The 19,218-nt window shown below is 48.2% G+C and overlaps 2 protein-coding genes across 6 annotated transcripts in view; both read right to left on the reverse strand.

Annotated features, from left to right (window-relative positions):
* The window catches only part of NIPSNAP2 (nipsnap homolog 2), a 38,918-nt gene extending 36,642 nt beyond the window's left edge, over positions 1-2,276 (reverse strand). For both annotated transcript variants that reach the window (XM_050783517.1, XM_050783516.1), the window contains exon 1: positions 2,126-2,276. In XM_050783517.1, coding sequence (XP_050639474.1) covers positions 2,126-2,217 — 92 coding nt within the window. In that variant the 5' untranslated portion in view covers positions 2,218-2,276. The remainder of the gene's footprint in view (positions 1-2,125) is intronic.
* Positions 2,277-12,073: 9,797 nt separating this feature from the next.
* The window catches only part of MRPS17 (mitochondrial ribosomal protein S17), a 457,376-nt gene continuing 450,231 nt past the window's right edge, over positions 12,074-19,218 (reverse strand). For 2 of the 4 annotated variants that reach the window (XM_050783547.1, XM_050783546.1), the window contains exons 2-4: positions 16,716-16,764; positions 15,612-15,752; positions 12,074-12,502 (exon numbers count right to left, since the gene is read on the reverse strand). In XM_050783547.1, the coding sequence (XP_050639504.1) occupies positions 12,233-12,502; positions 15,612-15,734 (393 nt within the window). In that variant the 5' untranslated portion in view covers positions 15,735-15,752; positions 16,716-16,764 and the 3' untranslated portion in view covers positions 12,074-12,232. The other 2 variants (XM_050783548.1, XM_050783549.1) reach the window with 2 other exon arrangements.

A 19,218-nucleotide genomic window follows, 5' to 3' on the forward strand; every position in this document is an offset into this window, starting at 1 on the left:
TGTATATGTTGCACGTCCCAGGGCTTGCTTTGCAGGCCTTCACTCGCCACACTCACGCCTCAAGCAATCTCACACATTCTGATGGTTTTTTGTTTTATTTTGGAGACGGTCTGGCTCTGTCACCTAGGCTGGAATGCAGTGGCATGATCAGCTCACTGCAACCTCCACCTCCTAGGTTCAAGCTATACTCCCACCTCAGCCTCCCAAGTAGCTGGGACTACAGGCGCGTGCCACCATGCCAGGCTAATTTTTGTATTTTTTGTAGAGATGTGTTTTGTCATGTTGCCAGGGATGGTGTCGAACTCCTGAGCTCAAGCGATCAGTCCAGTTCGGCCTCTCAAAGTGCTGGGATTACAGCCTGAGCCACTGCACCTGGCTTCCTATGGTTTAAAAAGTTTCATTACACAAATTTTTATTTATGTACTTATTTATTATTAGGGACAGAGTTCCACTATGTTGCCCAGGCTGGTCTCAAACTCCTGGGCTCAAGCAATCCTCCTGCCTCAACCTCCCAAAGTGCTGAGATTACAAGTGTGAGTCACCGCGCCCAGCCTTTATTGTGAAAAATGTAAACCAAATATGAAACAGTATAATGAAATCCATGTGTCTATTAACATTTAGCATTCCTATATACTGACAACTCCCAAATGTTACCTGTAGCCCAGACACCTCCTTTGAGGAGTCATATAGCCAACTGTCTGTTTGCTTTTCCACTTGAATAGCACACAGCCTTCACAAACTTTACCAGGTCCTAAACTGCTCTGAATTCTTCTTCCCCAGCGCTCCTGAATTACTGGTAAGCTCCCGGATGGTCTTGCATGCCTTATTCACTGACGTCTCTCAACAGTCAACAGTGCCTGACACTCATATTTGGCAGAACAAACAACTCTCAGCAAACTCTCAACTCTCAGTGCCAGCGTCCATTCAGCTGGCCACGACCCTTATTTCTGCCCCCTCTCCCAAGTCAGACTCATCTTTTTAAAAAGATCAGGCTGGGCATGGTGACTCACGACTGTAATCCCAGCACTTTGGGAGGCTGTGACAGGTGGATCACCTGAGCTCATAAGTTCGAGACTAGCCTGACCAACATGGTGAAACTCCGTCTCTACTAAATATATAAAAATTAGCCGGCTGTGGTGGTGCATGCCTGTAATCCCAGCTACTTGGGAGGCCGAGGCAGGAGAATCACTTGAACCCGGCGGAGGTTGCAGAGAGACAAGACCGTGCCATTGCACTCCAGCCCAGGCAACAAGAGCAAAACTCCGTCTCAAAAAAAAATAATAAACCATGTTATTGAAAGCTCCCTGGCCCATGGTAAGTTTAACACACAGTTCCCTTGGTAATTTAAACTACCTAAAGCAATGAATATGAGAAAGTAACTCTGGGTAAGTTAGGATAGGCTTTGCTGTTTGAATGTGGAAAATAGCACACGCAAACGTCAAGGTGAAATTTGGACAACCAAACGTCCAATCCACTGAAGTTAGAGGAAAAAAAAAAAGAAGTTTACACAAGAGCCCCACGCCTGAACACTTAGTGCTGGTAACTCTAAGTACTTTTAGATCCACGGCCGGCTTTAAATTTCAAGTCAAAGACGTGAGTGCTTTGACCTCCTCCAAGCGTTGACTTCCCCCTCCCTCCGCGTAGGGCTGGCCCGGGACCATGCTTTAAGCTTTTATATCCTACTCACAGCACCTCAGAGGCCAGGGTCACCAACGTCCTCAGCAGAGGCGGCCACCCAGGCTTGGAGCAGCCTCCGGCGGGGACCCAGCAGGCGGCGTCTGGGGCCTGCGGCCTCAGGCGCGCGCTGTCCCTGTCCCCGGCCCCGGGTTGCGCCGGTCAGGGCCCTGCAGGCCAGGCCAGCGCCGCGGGGAGGATGTGGCCTCCGCGCCAAGCCTCGGGCGCCTTCTCGGGCGAGGGCGGAGCTGCAGCGCGGCCCGTCCCCGCCGTGACCTTGAGCCCGAGGGCGCCCCGACCCGGACCTAGGTCTGGCCCCACCGCCCCGAGACCGGGCGGCCACCCGCGGTGGGGACAGGGCCGGGGCGGAGACCCGCGCCTGGAAACCCCGCGCCCTCCGCCTCCCGGCGGCCCCTCCCCGACAGCTCCCGGAAAGGGCGGCGCTGCTCACCGGAGCCTGGGCAGGAGGCTGCAGGGGGCCGCCCGCCGTAGGAGGCCACCGGCCCAGGCCGCTCCGCGAGCGCGTAGCACTCGCGCCGCCATCTTGCTCGGCGCCTCGGCTCCCACCACCCGGGCGCCGCCGCTGACGCCGCCGCCGCGCGACCCCTCCCCCGGCCGGGCCCCGACGCGGCCACTGCAGTGCGGGGCGCGGCCGCCAGGGGGAGCAGGGCGCCCGGCCGCGGGGGTCGGCTGGTTGTCCCGGCGCCGAGGTCCGGCCACTGCGGGAAAGCGCGAAGCCCAAGCGCAGTCAGTGCAAGCCGATCACTTCCAGCGAGAGGAGTTCGGTGCCCAGAAGCGCGGGTGCAGAAGGGACTAGGGCATAGCTTCAGTGATCAGGGAAAACTCCACAAGGAAAGAGTAACACTGTGCCTAGGGGAATCCAGGTCCTGGGGCGGGGCAGCGGCAGTGGAGTTCCCCCCACACCACCCCGCCAATATCTTTTAAATTTTGTAGTATAGGAATATGTTGTCATTTCAAAAAGCCCCACAACGCTCCAGCCTGAGCAACACAGCGACATCCTGTCACAAAAAAAAAAAAAAGAGAGAAAGAAAGAAGGAAGACAGGGAAGGAAGGAAGGAAAGGAAGGAAGGGAAGGGAAGGAGAAAGAGAAAAGAAAAGAAAGTGTAGCAGGAGGAGCCACAGACAAAGCTCCTCAGACACCGGATTAGAGAAGGAAGAGGTTTTTTATTCGTCCGGGAGCCTCGGCAGACTCACGTCTTAAGCGCGGAGCGCCCCAAAAAAGAAATACTTGGCCTTTTTAAAGGCTTACAACTTTAAGGGGTCTATGTGAAAGGGTCGTGACAAATAGAGCAAGCGTGGAAAACGTGACTGGGGCCTACATAAATCAGCTAACAGAACAAAAAGTTTTACAATGGCTTTTTCATACAGTGTCTGGAATTTACAGATAACACAAGTAGTTTAGGTCAGGGGTTGATGTTGTTAGTATTACTTTTTTTAACTCCTAGGGCTGGGTGGTGGTGCCAAGATTGTCTAGCTATTTATCTTACTTTTGTTTCTTTCTCTCTTTCCTCCTGTCGTGTGAACTAGGCAAGGTGGGGGGAGGAGGGCAGCAGGCGTAGTAGTGGTCTCCTTCCTTAAAAGAAAGTGAGGAAGAAATTTTAACCACACACATACACACAAAAAAAAATTAAGGAGAAAGGACTGGGAGGGTTCTCTTTAGGTCTTGGGACGGCATCATTCCCATTCATTTCAGCACCGGTGGGCACTGGCCATGGGAGTCCTTGGTACCTACCCTCAAGGCCGTCCGGGTCTAGTGGTGACAGAATGACAATGATGATTGGACCGAGTGTGTTGTAAGCATCAAGATGGACAGGTTCATGAGACGTGAAAGAGGCACGGAAAGAGAGCATGTAACCGGGGGTGGCTGTGAATTAGAGGATAGATGGGGAAAAAGTTCCCCAAGGAGCTGGCAGGACATATCAGTCCCAGGGAAAGAAGGGAGGGCATCCCTGGCTGAGGAAATAACTTAAGCAAACGTGTGGATCTGGGTGGCTGACACTGTAGAGGGAAAAATGTGTCCTCCAGGAAGACAAAAAATAAAAAATAAAAAAAAAGCTACAAATGTAGTCGGGCCCGGTGGTTCATGTCTGTAATCCCAGCACCTTGGGTGCTTGGGTGGGGGAGGCAGGCGGATCACCTGAGGTCAGGAGTTTGAGACCAGCCTGGCCAACATGGTGAAATCCCATTTCTACAAAAATACAAAAATTAGGCATGATGTCGGGTGCCTGTAATCCCAGCTACTCGGGAGGCTGAAGTGGGAGAATCGCTTGAACCTGGGAGGTGGAGGGTGCGGTGAGCCGAGATCGCGCCACTGCACTCTATCCTGGGCCACAGAGTGAGACTCCATCTCAAAAAAGAAAAAGAAAAAGAAAAAAGCCACAAATATAACCATGAATACTGCAACCAAGGCGAGGGCAGGAGGAAGGGAGCTGGACCCTGGGGGTGGGGGAGAACCCGGGAGGAATAAGGGCTCTGGCCACCAAAGGGAGCCATTTCCAGGCCCGTGTGGGGCTGCAGAGGCAGAGAGGAAAGTGCCCTCAGGACTGGGTTGTTTGGAGGTCATAAGGTGGGTAGGAACTGGGAGGTTCCCTGAAGCTGGTAATCTTGGGGGCCAAGGGAGTATCAGGGTTCAAGGGGTGCAGTTTTCTGACTGGGGTAGAATTTGAACATGTCAATATGGTCAGGAGCCACCAGGGAGGACAGAGGTGGACCCTGTGGATGTAGGAGGGCTTTATCCCAGAGCAGGGAGAGGCACCTGTCCCTTGGAGGCCAGTGGGATGGAGGCCAAGGAACACAAGGATAGGAGGCCAGAGGCTGTGTGGCTGAGGACCTCCTGGCCTCAACTAGTGTATGCTTAGTAGAACGGTGGAGAACCCTGTAAGAAGTACTTTTTAAGTGGTCCATTTTCAAAAAACAGGCGGGCAAGTCTGGGCAGCTCCCTTTCGGATGTGACAAGCCGCACGGTACAGACATCTGGGAAGAGTAATAAAACTCACAGAAGTCAGAGGGGAGGGAGAAAAGTGGCGGGGGTGGCTAATCCATAAAAGGAAAGAAAGCTTTGCCACTGGGAAATGGAAACTTCAAGTAGGGAAGGGGACAAGATATAACCTAATAAGGGGATAATGAAACTTAGGTGATGTCCAGGAAGACTGCAACCCTATATTACTCAGCCTGTGAGGAACCGGGGGAGGGACGGACCTGTGCTCTAGGGGATAAATTGCTTGTTGAAACTGCACTGGGTGTGCCTGCCCATCACACATCCAATCTTGCAAGACCATTAATAAAAAGTCTCACTTTTGTCCAGGTGCCGCGGCTCTTGCCCATAATCCCAGCATTTTGGCGGGCCGAGGCGGGTTCATCACCTGAGGTCAGAAGTTCAAGACCATCCTGGCCAACATGGTGAAACCCCATCTCTACTAAAAATACAAAAATCAGCCGGGCGTGGTGGCGCATGCCTCTAATCCTAGCTACTCGGGAGGCTGAGGCAGGAGAATCACTTGTACCTGGGAGGCGGAGGTTGCAGTGAGCTGAGATCGCACTGTTGCACTCCATCCAGCCTCGGTGACAGATCAAGACTAAGTCTCAAAAAAAAAAAAAAAATAAGTCTTGGCCAGGCGCGGTGGCTCACGCCTGTAATCCCAGCACTTTGGGAGGCCGAGGCGGGTAGATCACCTGAGGTCGGAAGTTCAAGACAAGCCTGACCAACAGGGAGAAACCCCATCTCTACTAAAAATACAAAATTAGCCAGGCGTGATAGCGCATGCCTGTAGTCCCAGCTACTTGGGAGGCTGAGGCAGGACAATTGCTTGAACCCGGGAGGCAGAGGTTGCAGTAAGCTGAGATCGTGCCATTGCATTCCAGCCTGGGCAACAAGAACGAAACTCCGTCTCAAAAAAAAAAAAAAAAAAGTCTCACTTTCACTGTTCTTCATGCCTCTAAGTCCATTCTTTGGGTTTGGATGGGTGAGTGTGTTTCTCACACTCCAAGGAGAGGGAGAAGTAAGCTCTCTTCAGGGTATCAAGGACTTGGCCCAGCCCTACAGAGCATGAGGCCAGGCCTCTTCAAGGGTGGATGAGCTCCTGTGACTGTCACACATGCCCCCATTTTCTCAGCTCTGTTTCGTGAGACACCTGCTTTTAAATTTATTCTGAAATATAGTGTAGCTAGACACTTCTTTGCTGACCTTGCTTTTTTGTTTAGTATTAGGCTGCTTAGCCTGCATTGCTTTTCTCCACTATCATTTTGCTGTGGAGTTCCATTTCATTCAGGACTTTTCACTGGGGAAAAGGAGGGTACTCCAATTTCACAGCTGTGTGGCTTCAGATATTTGAAGCCATAGAATAAACATAGCAAGTCTTCCTGGAGCATAAGTTTTATACAAAGACTCTCAGGAAAAAGTATATGTTAAAATATAAACAAGTATCCTTTATATGTTAACACTTCAATGGTACTTAAGTATCATTTCTATTTTAATACTTCAATGACACTTAGGTATCACTTATATTTTAATGCTTCAATGGTACTATTTTAATACTTCAATGATGCTTATACATCATTTATATTTTATTTTTATTTTTATTTTTTTGAGATGGAGTCTCGCTCTGTCACCCAGGCTAGAGTGCAGTGGTGCGATCTCGGCTGACTGCAACCTCTGCCTCTCAGGTTCAAGCGATTTTCCTGCCTCAGTCTCCTGAGTAGCTGGGATTACATGCATGTACCACCATGCCCGGCTAACTTTTGTATTTTTAGTAGAAACAGGGTTTCACCATGTTGGTTAGGCTGGTCTCCGACTCCTGACCTTATGATCCACCTTCCTTGGCCTCCCAAAGTGCTGGAATGACAGGCATGAGCCACCACGCCTGGCCATTATCATTTATATTTTCATCCTTTGATGATACTTAGGTACTATTTATATTTTCACATGCTTTTTATTTTATATTTATACTTTAATTCTGCATTGGTACTTAAACATCATTTATATTTTAACATATTTATAAATGATGATTATTTATAAATGTTTAAATATTTAAACTTCGAAATATTTTAGAGATGGCTTGGACTCCATCCCAGAGCTGGTGACACATGTGTCACCATATGCTAGGAGCACAACTTGGAGATCCCTGATGCTTTATTTTTAATTTTTTCTACATTTTAAGTTCTGGGATACATGTGCAGAATATGCAGGTTTGTTACATAGATATACATGTGCCATGGTGGTTTGCTGCACCTATCAACCTGTCATCTAGGTTTTAAGCCCCAAACGCATTAGGTATTTGTCCTAATGCTCTCCCTCCCCTTGCCCCCAGCCCCCCGACAGGCCCTGGTATGTGATGTTCCTTTCCCTGTGTCCATGTATTCTCATTGTTCAACTCCCACTTATGAGTGAGAACATGTGGTGTTGGTTTTCTGTTCCTGTGTTAGTTTGCTGAGAATGATGGCTTCCAGCTTCATCCACGTCCCTGCAAAGTACATGAACTCATTCTTTTTTATGGCTGCATAGTATTCCATAGTGTATATGTGCCACATTTTCTTTATCCTGTCTATCACTGATGGGCATTTGGGTTGGTTCCAAGTCTTTGCTATTGTAAGTAGCGCTGCAATAAACATATGTGTGCATATGTCTTTATAGTAGAATGATTTATAATCCTTTCGGTATATACCCAGTAATGGGATTGCTGGGTCAAATGGTATTTCTTGTTCTAGATTCTTGAGGAATCGCCACACTGTCTTCCACAATGGTTGAACTAAGGTGATCTTTTTCTTAAGCTGCTTATTAGTGATATGTACTCTCAAAGCAAAAACAGCCAAGCATGTTATTTTCACAGATGTCAGACTACACAAGTGTTTTTTCAAAATCTCTGGTTATTCCTTGGGTTTCTAACCCTTACCCTCAACTGTGTAGATGGTATTCTGGTGTTTTTTTGAACTTTCTATCACAGAGGAAAAGACAGGGTCAGTCTGATTTTCCTTCAGTTCTAAGTACTTTTCTCAGATCCTGGAATGTTTTAAAGTTTTCCAGCATTTCAATACATATTTTGCCAGGATACGTCTTTGTGAGGATCTCTTTTTATAGAACATGATTTTTCTAAAGAAAAAATGTTTTCTATTTTTTTTCATTAGTTTGTTGTTTTTGTTCTACTCTAATCTGAAAATTTTATTTTATTTATATTGGAGTTTTAAAATTGAGTCTCGGCTGGGCGCAGTGGCTCAAGCCTGTAATCCCAGCACTTTGGGAGGCCGAGACGAGTGGATCATGAGGTCAGGAAATCGAGACCATCCTGGCTAACAATGTGAAACCCCGTCTCTACTAAAAAATACAAAAAAACCCCAAAAAACTAGCTGGGCGAGGTGGCGGGCGCCTGTAGTCCCAGCTACACGGGAGGCTGAGGCAGGAGAATGGCGTGAACCCGGGAAGCAGAGCTTGCAGTGAGCTGAGATCCACCACTGCACTCCTGCCTGGGCGACAGAGCGAGAACTCGTCTCAAAAAAAAAATAAAAATAAATAAAAATAAAAATAAAATTGAGTCTCACAGAACTATCAGTCTCATTACTTCCATTCCTTTATCCTTTTCCTCTACATTCTTAGAGAACTTCTCAAGTGTATTCTTACTATCACTGATTTGCCTTTCTTTTTTTTCTTTTTTTTTTTTTTCTTTTGAGACAGAGTCTTGCTCTGTTGCCCAGGCTGGAGTGCAGTGGGGTGATCTTGGCTCACTGCAATCTCTGCCTCCCAGGTTCAAGCTATTCTCCTGCCTCAGTCTCCTGAGTAGCTGTGATTACAGGCGTGTGCCCCCATACCCGGCTAATTTTTATATTTTTAGTAGAGACGGGGTTTCACCATTTTGGCCAGGCTGCTCTCGAACTCCTGACCTCATTATCTGCCCACCTTGGCCTCCCAAAGTGCTGGGATTACAGGCGTGAGCCACCGCACCCGACTGATTTGACTTTTCTACAATATCAGTCTTGCCTCACTTCCGTGTGGATATTTAATTGCTTTTTGATTTCTTGCAAATCTTATGTTACATATGATGTTCCCCTCCCTGTGTCCACGTGTATGAAGTTCTCCTCCCTGTGTCCATGTGTTCTCATTGTTCAACTCCCACTTATAAGTGAGAACATGTGGTGTTTGGTTTTCTGTTCCTGTGTTAATTTGCTGAAAATGTTGCTGAGAATGATGGCCAGCTTTATCCATGTCCCTGCAAAGGACATGAACTCATTCTCTTTTTTTTTTTTTTGAGACGGAGTCTCGCTCTGTCACCCAGGTTGGAGTGCAGTGGTGCGATCTCAGCTCACTTCAAGCTCTGCCTCCCAGGTTCATGCCATTCTTCTGCCTCAGCCTCCTGAGTAGCTGGGACTACAGGTGCCCGCCACCACACCAGGTTAATTTTTTTTTTTTTTTGTATTTTTAATAGAGACGGGGTTTCACCGTGTTAGCCAGGATGGTCTTGATCTCCTGACCTCATGATCCGCCCACCTCGGCCTCCCAAAGTGCTGAGATTACAGGCGTGAGCCACCACACCTGGCCTTTTTTTTTTTTTTTTGACCAGGCTGGAGTGCAATGCTCACTGCAACCTCCACCTCCCAGGTTCAAGTGATTCTCCTGCCTCAGCCTCCAGAGTAGCTGGGATTACAGGCGCCCACCACCATGCCTAGCTAATTTTTGTATTTTTAGTCGAGATGGGATTTCACCATGTTGATCAGGCTGGTCTCGAACTCCTGACCTTATGACCTGCTCGCCTCGGCCTCCCCAAGTGCTGGGACTACAGGCATGAGCCGCAGCACCCAGCCGAACTCATTTTTTTTTGTGTGGGAGATACCCGATACTTTCCTGTACCCTTCCAGGCTAAGCAGTCCCACAGCCCCACCTGCTGGAGATCTGGACAGTCTAAGATGCTTCCCTTTTTCACTCACCTACCCTGGCACCAGTTCTACCTTGGAACCTGTTATTCAATCCCTCACTGCTGTTATTCAGTCCTTCCCTGCACAACTCAGTTTGGGTCTTAGGACCAGTCTTTGAACTGCAGTCTCCCCATCTCTAACATGTCCCCTTCCAGTCCGTTCTCTACAATCATGCACTTTTATTAAAATGCAAATGCAATTTTATCACTCTTTAAAACGTTCAACCACTATTACTTAGTTACTTTCACCTATTTCTGAGTTCCACCACTGCTGAAAATGTCGTAGCAATTATCTGCTTCCAGAAGCCCTGGTTATACTTTCATTCACTTTGTGGATTTTACATTCCCTTTCCTCTGCCTCAAATGTCCTTTCCACCCCATCATCTCTGTCCTGCAGACTCTTGCTTCAACGCTTACTTCTAGCACCAACTCATCTCTCCTGGGAAGTGACCTTCAATTCACCCTCACCCATATCCTGTTTGCCATGGAGGCACCTGTGCATACTTCCCCAGCTAGATTGATCCCTGAGGCGGGCAAGGCCTGTGATCATCCTGGGAACCCTGTGCTGACACAATACATGTATCAAGACTGGGCACGGTGGCTCACGCCTGTAATCCCAGCACTTTGGCAGGCTGAGACGGACGATCACGTGAGGTCAGGAGTTTATCACGCCTGTAATCCCAGCACTTTGGCAGGTTGAGGCAGACGGATCACTTGAGGTCAGGAGTTTAAGACCAGCCTGTCCAACATGCTGAAACCCCATCTCTACTAAAAATACAAAATGAGCTGGGCATGGTGGCAGGTGGCTGTAATCCCAGCTACTTGGGAGGCTGAGGCAGGAGAAGCGCTTGAACCCAGGAGGCAAAGGCAGGAGAAGCGCTTGAACCTGGGACGCAGAGGTTGCAGTGAGCTGAGATCATGCCATTGTGCTCTAGCCTGGGCAACAGAGCGAAGACTCCATCTCAAAACAAACGTGTATCAGCTAAGATTTAAATATTCCCCTTTTGGCCGGTTGCAGCGGCTCATGCCTGTAATCCTAGCACTTTGGGAGGCTGAGTTGGGCAGATCACCTGAGGTCAAGAGTTCGAGACCAGCCTGGCCAACATGGTGAAACCTCGTTTCTACTAAAAATACAAAAAAAATTAGCTGGGCGTGGCGGTGTACTCCTGTAGTCCCAGCTGCTTGAGAAGGCTGAGGCAGAATTGCTTGAACCCAGGAAGCGGAGGTTGCAGTGAGCCAAGATTGTGCCACTGCACTCCAGCCTGGGCAACAGAGACTCCACCTCAAAAAAAAAAAAAAAAAAAGAAAAGAAAAGAAAAAGAAAAAGAAAAAAAGAAATACACTGCTCAATGCTTCCTTAAGTCAAAATGTAAGTTATCGTGGTGTATTAATGAATAGCAACAAAACTCACTCTTCATCTCAAATGCATGTGGGAGAAGTCCTACAACTTAATGTGTCAGATTTTAGGAATTTATACCTATTTAATCTAGCCTAGGATATAAGAAAAGTGACACAGAATTATAAAATTTTATTTTCCACACATCAACATTCTTACTAACACAGCTTGATTGAAAGAATTCTGACCATAAGCATGTTATTTCTCTTTGGAACTGGTGAAATCAGAAAAATAAAATATTTATTTTGCCTACATAGGATCAACAATATTCACTTAATGTGGTCTTATCTGTTTATATTAAGAGGCTTTCTTCTGGCCGGGTGCAGTGGCTCATGCCTGTAGTCCCAGCACTTTGAGGCCCAAGGCAGGTGGATCACCTGAGGTTGGGAATTCAAGACCCGCCTGACCAACATGGAGAAACCCCGTCTCTACCAAAAATACAAAATTAGCCAGGCATGGTGGCATATGCCTGTAATCCCAGCACATGCCTGTAATCCCAGAATTACTTGGACCTGGGAGGCGGAGATTGTGGTGGGCCAAGATCATGCCATTGCACTCCAGCCTGGGCAACAACAGCGAAACTCCATCTCAAACAATCAAACAAACAAACTTTCTTCCTTCCTTCCTTCAAAATAAAGGTTCTAAGATAAATTCAAAATTCCTTTGAATGAAAATAAGGAAACCGGCTGGGCACACTGGCTCAGGCCTGTAATCCCAGCACTTTTGTAGGCCAAGATGGGCAAATCGCTCCCAGGGCTCCGAGACCAGCCTGGGCAACACAGGGAGACCTTGTCTCTACAAAATTTACAAAAAATCAGCCAGGTGTAATGGCACGCTCCTGTGTTCCCAGCTACTCAGAAGGCTGGGGTAGAAAGGTGCTGGAGCCAGGGAGGTCAAGGCTGCAGTGAGCCAAGATTATACCACTGTACTCCAGACCGGGCAACAAAGCGAGACCCTGTCTCAAAAAACAAAAACCTTCTGAAACAGTGAGCTCACAAAATGCAATAGACTGCTAGGCACACTTAGTGTAACGTGGAAGTATGTTCACTGAAATGAAAATTTGAAACATAACCATTAACTTTTATGAAAAACCATAATATGCCCTTTACTTCATTTGCTTTTAGCTATTTCACGAACACCACAGAGAAATTGGACACAGTTTGTGATGAAACTTAGAAAAATTTCTTTTTCCATAACATAAACATGTCAATTTTCCCCTTTAGCTCCTTCTTCCACTCCCCCTTCACTGTGCTGAAGAGATATTGAGTTCTTCCAGATTTTTGCTTAGCTGGGTGGTTTCCGAACTCAACGGACTCTCCAGGTAGGTAGTTCCTGCACAGGGCTTTCCTGTCACTGGATCTATGACTTTTCCAACTTTGAAAACGATCTCGGCCAGTTCATGTTTCACATGCTTTGCTCGTGGAACAGGTAAAGCTCTGAGAAGCACAATATCCCCAACTGTGCACTGCTGAAGGGCATCGTGAGCAAAGTAGGTTTTCCGCTTATTAAAATACTGTTGAGAGAGGGAGAGAAACAAATCAGTAGTTCCCATCTGTGACCTGATAATGCAATATGTAATATGAAAAAGTAACGCATGGAAAACAAGCCAGGACTTAGGAAAAGATAAGATACTTAAGGAGTCTTCTAGTACAAAAATTAGAGCCTGATACAGTGACACCCGTTCTCTACTTAAAAAAAAAAAAACAACTGCCAGGCATGGTGACATGCCTCTAGCATCGGCCTCCTAGGAGGCTGACAGGAGGACTGCTTGAGCCCAGGAGTTTGAGGATGCAGTGAGCTAGAATCATGCCACTGTACTCCAGCCTGGGTGACAGTTATCCTGTGTCAAAAACAAACCCCACAAAATTAGCTGCTTAATTTTTGGAAAGCAGGATGACATTTCCAGAGTTGATCTTCTCACTAAGCACTCCAGGTCATTCCCTTCAGTACCCTTGCTCTATCAGTTACCATCTCTTCCTATATTGTTTATATTCTTCCTTCCCTGGAGCCTTCCCTCTAGCCTATAAGCATGCTACCCTCACCACTAGCTGTGAGTCACTTAACCACTCCAAGCTCAGCGTTTTCCACAATAAAATGAGGCTCTAATACCTGCACCTCTAAAGTTATCAAGACAATTCAACGTTATAATATACATCAAGCACTTAGCTCTATGCTTAGCTCAAAGTACTGCAAATAAACTACAAATGGTAACTAGAATCACCTATTATACTGATTGACTGATTCATTGACAGAGTTTTGCTCCTGTTGCCCAGGCTGGAGTGCAACGGCACGATCTTGGCTCACTGCAACCTCTGCCTCCCAGGTTCATGAGATTCTCCTGCCTCAGCCTCCCACGTAGCTAGAATTACAGGTGCCTGCCACCATGCCCAGCTAATTATTTTTTTTTTTAGTAGAGATGGGGTTTCACCATGTTGGCCAGGCTGGTCCCTAACTCCTGACCTCAGGTGATCCACCTGCCTCAGCCTCCCGAAGTGCTGGGATTACAGGCGTGAGCCACTGCGCCCGGCCTAGAATCACCTATTCTTTACAACAACCCTGCTGCAGCAGGTATTCCCATTTTACATATGAGGAAAACAAGTTCAGGGAGGTTAAGCAATGTGTGTAGCTGGTAAACAAGAGTCAGTATTCAAACTAAGGTCTCCCAAAGGTCAAGGATCATGCAGTAATTCTTCAGCTTACTCCTGTGTTTCTAATCCTTGATAATGAACAGCATTTCTACCCACCTGTGTGCCGAACTTTGGATGTGAAACCATCCTCGGCACCTATTCGCCCCCTGGCACAGCAAACAAATCAATGACTCTGTCCTTTCTTCCTGAAATATTTTTTCCACTCCATCCCCACTACATCAACTTTAGTTCAGGTCCTTATTTCCATCCTAGACTTTTGCAGCAGCCTCTCTGCCCATTCCCTTTCCTCCAGTCTTCATCCCTACCCGTGTTTCCAAGCCTGTCTTTCTTTGGGTTCAAGCAGGGATCCCCAACCCTCAGGACAGCAGACTGATATCATTCAGTGGCCTGTGAGGAACAGGGCCGCACAGCAGGAGGTGAGCGGCGTTGAGCCACCATGAGTATTACCACCTGCGCGCCGCCTCCTGTCAGATCAGCAGCGGCATTACATTCCCATAGGAGCACAAACCCTATTGTGAACTGTGCATGGGAGGGGTCTAGGTTGTGCGCTCCTTATGAGAATCTAACTAACTCCTGATGATCTGAGGTGGAACAGTTTCATCCTCCCCCCACCCTGCCTCTGTGGAAAAACTGTCTTCCATGAAACTGGTCCCTGGTGCCAAAAAGGTTGAGGACTGCTGGCTTAAAGGATGAAATCTAGCTACTCAGGAAGCTGATGCATAAGAATTGGTTGAACCAGGAAGTTGCAGTGAGCTGAGATGGCACCACTGAACTCCAGCCTGGGTGACAGAGCAAGACCCCGTCTCAAGAAAAAAATAAGGATGAAATCTAAAACACAAAAGACCCTTCATATTCTAGCCCAACTGTCCTTGTCATTCATTTAAGAATGCCTACTAAATGCCAAGCTCTAGGCTCAATGTTGTCAAACCACTATGTTCCTGTAGAATGTCATGCCCTATCATGGCTAAATGAACTTCCACAAACCACTCATCATAGCTGAAATGACTTCCCCCCACCGAGTCCTTTGGATGAAATCTTTTTTTTTTTTTTTTTTTTTTGAGATGGAGTTTCACTCTTGTCACCCAGGCTGGAGTGCAATAGCATGATCTCAGCACACTGCAACCTCTGCCTCCCAAGTTCAAGTGATTCTCCTGCCTTGGCCTCCTGAGTAGCTGGGATTACAGGCACCTGGCACCACGTCAGGCTATTTTTTATATTTTTAGTAGAGACAGGGTTTTGCCATGTTGGACAGGCTGCCAGGCTGGTCTCGAACTCCTCACCTCAGGTGATCTGCCTGCCTTAGCCTCCCAAAGTGCTGGGATTACAAGTGTGAGTCACTGCCCAGCTGGATAAAATCCTTTTTGAGATTCAGCTAAAATGTCCCTTAATCAAGGTTGCTTTCCTACAGCACTCATAGGAGAATGAGATGCTCTGTTCTCTGCTCCCACAGTACTGTTTTTTTTTTTTTTTTAAGGCGGAGTTTCGCTCTTGTCTAGGATGGAGTGCAATGCTACAATCATGGCTCACTGCAACCTCTGCCTCCTGGGTTCAAGCGATTCTCCTGCCTAAGCCTCCAGAGTAGCTGGGATTACAGGTGTGCTCCACCATGCCCAGCTAATTTTTGTATTTTTAGTAGAGATGGGGTTTCACCATGTTGGCCAGGCTGGTCTCGAACTCGTGATCCCAGGTGATCCACCTGCCTCAGCCTCCCAAAGTGCTGGGATTACAGGTGTGAGTCACCTCATCCGGCCAGTACTTTGCATACTGAATGACTACAACAGTTAGAGTGGACTGACATTAACTCTGTTTTCTTGGAATGTGTGAACCATGTTATATTCACAGACCAGCAGAATGCCTAGCTCAAAGCAGATGAGAGACAAGACATCTTTAGTGAGAGAGAAATGTTTTTTTGCTCAGGACCAAGGACATGTTGGTGATTTACCAAAGCCACCCGGAAACAAGAATGTTTCTCACCTTTAATAAATAGGGATCCAGAACAAGCCTGGTCACTCTCACTTTAGCAGTCTTCTGCATTTTTGTCCCAATTACCTTCCCCACAATCCATTTGGCATGGACGGATGAACGAACTACAGACATTACTGTGGCTTTGATCACCTGAAAAGCAAATTCCAAAGTCTCATATTCTGGTGGTTATGATGCCAAATGAATTTTGTCACAAGAACTGTCCAAGTTAGTCCAGAAACAGTTTTTTTCTTTTTCTTTTTTGTTCCCCCCTCCACCCAGAAACAGTTTTCTTAGCGTTCTTGAATCTCCATTTTATTATTTATTTTTATTGAGATAGAGTTTAGTTCTTTCGCCCAGGATGGAGTGAAGCAGCCCGATCTCGGCTCACTGCAACCTCCGCCTTCCGGGTTCAAGGGATTCTCCTCCCTCAGTCTCCCGAGTAGCCGCGACTACAGGCCTGCGCCACCACGCCCTGCTAATTTTTGTATTTTTAGTAAAGACCGGGTCTCGCCATGTTGGCCAGACTGGTCGCGAACTCCTGACCTCAGGTGATCCGCCCGCCTCAGCCTCCCAAAGTGCTGGGATTAAGAGGCGTGAGCCACCGCGCCCGGCTTGAATCACCATTTTAGAGATGCTTACACGTTCCCCACTACCCAACCTCTCGTCTTTATAGCGCTTACAAAGCGGTAACTTCGCGAAGCCTCACGTTCCCCTTTTGCAAAATGGGCGGGCCTATTTCGCAGGAGTGCTTTGAGAATTTGACCCACAGAACGCTCAATACCACGGATAAACGCTGGCCGTTACTGGTCCCTTATCTCTCTCCACCCCGCTGGGCCTCCTCTCCCGACAGGCTCACTGCCCGGGTAGCACTCGGAGGAGCCGCCGCGGTGTCCCTCTCCCCGCCCCAGCGACGGATGACTCGGGCTGCTTTTGGGATCAGTCCATAATGAGTCCATTCCACCGGGCTTCGGAAAGGTTGGGGTGACTCGTCCCTTCGCCCCGGACAACCCGGAGGTCAGACGACGCCATCCCCTCTCAGGGCTCTCACGCGAGGGTGCCTCGGGTCCCCAGCAACTCCTCCCCCAGCAGCAACACCCCGGAGCCCCAGCTCACCTCATCCACTACTATGTAGCCACCTGCCCCAGATAGCGCCGGTCGCAGCGGGATGGCGTCACGCCGTACGCATTGGCTCCGCCCCACACCGCCCCTCTCATAGGCCGTGCGACTCCTTAGCCGCGGACGGAGTTAACGGCAGGACCCGCCCCTCCGGAACTCTCCCTTAAAGGGACCCGGGGCGGTAGCTGTGCGGGGGTAGCTGACCTCTCCTTTTCTAACGCGCCCATCCAGCGGACGGTGGAGCAGGAGGTTTCGGACTTTTCTTTTTCATTCTTTTGTTTTCTTTTTCTTTTGTTTTCTTTTCTTTTTCTCTTTCTTTTTTTTATTTTTGAGACGGAGTCTCACTCTGTCGCCCAGGCGGGTGTGCAGTGGGGCCATCTCTGCTCACTGCAACCTCCGCTTCCCGGGTTCAAGCGATTCGCATGCCTCAGCCTCCCAAGTAGCTGGAATTACAGATTACAGGCACGCGCCACCACGCGCAGCTAATTTTTGTATTTTTAGTGGGGACGGCGTTCCGCCGTGTTGGCCAGGCTGGTCTCGAACTCCTGAGCTCAGGTGATCCGCCCTACTCGCCCCCGCAAAGTGCTGGGATTACAGGCTGAGCCACCACGCCTGGCCTCATTTTTTTTTTTTTTCGTTGTTGTTGTGTCTTGCCCGGTTGCTCAGGCTGGAGTGCAATGGCGATGTGATCGTGGCTTACTGCAACTTGACCTCCTGGACTCAAGCGATCCTTCTACCTCAGCCTCCCGAGTATCTGGGACCACAGGCGCGCCACCATGTCTGGCCAGTATTTGCATTTTTGGTAGATAGGGTCTCGCTGTGTTCTCCAGGATGGTCTGAACTCTTGATTTCTTTTTTTTTTTTTTTTTTTTTTTTGAGACGGAGTCTCGCTTTGTCGCCCAGGCTGGAGTGCAGTGGCCGGATCTCAGCTCACTGCAAGCTCCGCCTCCCGGGTTTACGCCATTCTCCTGCCTCAGCCTCCCGAGTAGCTGGGACTACAGGCGCCCACCACCTCGCCCGGCTAGTTTTTTGTATTTTTAGTAGAGACGGGGTTTCACCATATTAGCCAGGATGGTCTCGATCTCCTGACCTCGTGATCCGCCCGTCTCGGCCTCCCAAAGTGCTGGGATTACAGGCTTGAGCCACCGCGCCCGGCCTGAACTCTTGATTTCAAGTGATCTGCCTGTCTTGGCCTTCCAAAGTGCTGGGATTACAGGTGTGAGCCACCCTGCCTAGCCAGTGCAGATAAATTTCTATCTTACCTTCCTTTCCTGCCTCCTTTCTCCTTTCCGTCCTTTAATTTATTGTCTCTCCTCTCTTCTCTATTGTATTCTGTAATTATTTCATTCTGGAAATCTTTTTTAAAATTTTATTTTATATTATTATTATTATTATTATTTTTGAGTAGCTGGGATTACAGGTGTGGGTCACCATGCCCAGCTAATTTTTGCATTTTTAGTAGAAATGGGATTTTCCCATGTTGGCCAGGCTGGTCTCGAACTCCTGGCCTCAAGCAGTCCATCCCACTTCGGACTCCCGAAGTGCTGGGATTACAGGCAGGAGCCACTGTGCCCGACTGTTTATTTTATTTTCTATGGATGATGTCTTTGAATGAAAAATTTTGTTCCCTTTTGTATTAAAATGTTTAGCTTTACTTTGGGAGGCTGAGGTGTGAGTGGATTGCTTGAGCTCAGGAGTTCCATACCAATCTGGGCAACATGGTGAAATATATACAAAAATGTAAAAATTACGCTGGGGGCAGTGGCTCAGGCCTGTGATCCCAGCACTTTGGGAGGCTGAGGTGGGTGGATCACCTGAGGACAGGAGTTTGAGACCAGCCTGGCTAACATGGCGAGATCCTGTCTCTACTAAAAAAAATGCAAAAATTAGCCGGGCATGGTGGTGTGCGCCTGTAGTCCCAGGTACTCGGGTGACTGAGGCAGGAGAATCTCTTGAACCAGGAGGCAGAGGTTGTAGTGAGCCGAGATCGCACCACTGCCCTCCAGCCTGGGCGACAGAGTGAGACTCCATTTTAACCACAAAAAAGAAAAAAAAAATTATCCAGGGTTGGTGGTGGCACATGCCTGTAGTTTCAGCTACTCAGGAGGCTGAGGTAGGAGGATCGCTTGAGCCCAGAAGATTGAGGCTGCAGTGAGCACCATGCTCATGCCACTGCACTCCAGCCTGGGTGACACAGTGAGACTCTGTCTCAAAAAATAAAAAAAATGTTGGGCCAGGTGCAGTAGCTCACGCCTGTAATCCCAACATTTTGGGAGGCCGAGGTGGATGGATCACAAGGTCAGGAGATTGAGAGCATCCTGGCTAACACGGTGAAACCCTGTCTCTACTAAAAATACAAAAAAATTAACTGGGCGTGGTGGCGGGTGCCTGTAGTCCCAGCTACTCGGGAGGCTGAGGCAGGAGAATGGCGTGAACCCAGGAGGCGGAGCTTGCAGTGAGCCGAGATCGTGCCACTGCACTCTAGCTTGGGCCACAGAGC

Source organism: Macaca thibetana, chromosome 3 (genome assembly GCF_024542745.1).
Source record: "Macaca thibetana thibetana isolate TM-01 chromosome 3, ASM2454274v1, whole genome shotgun sequence".
In the NCBI taxonomy this organism is placed as follows: domain Eukaryota; kingdom Metazoa; phylum Chordata; class Mammalia; order Primates; family Cercopithecidae; genus Macaca; species Macaca thibetana.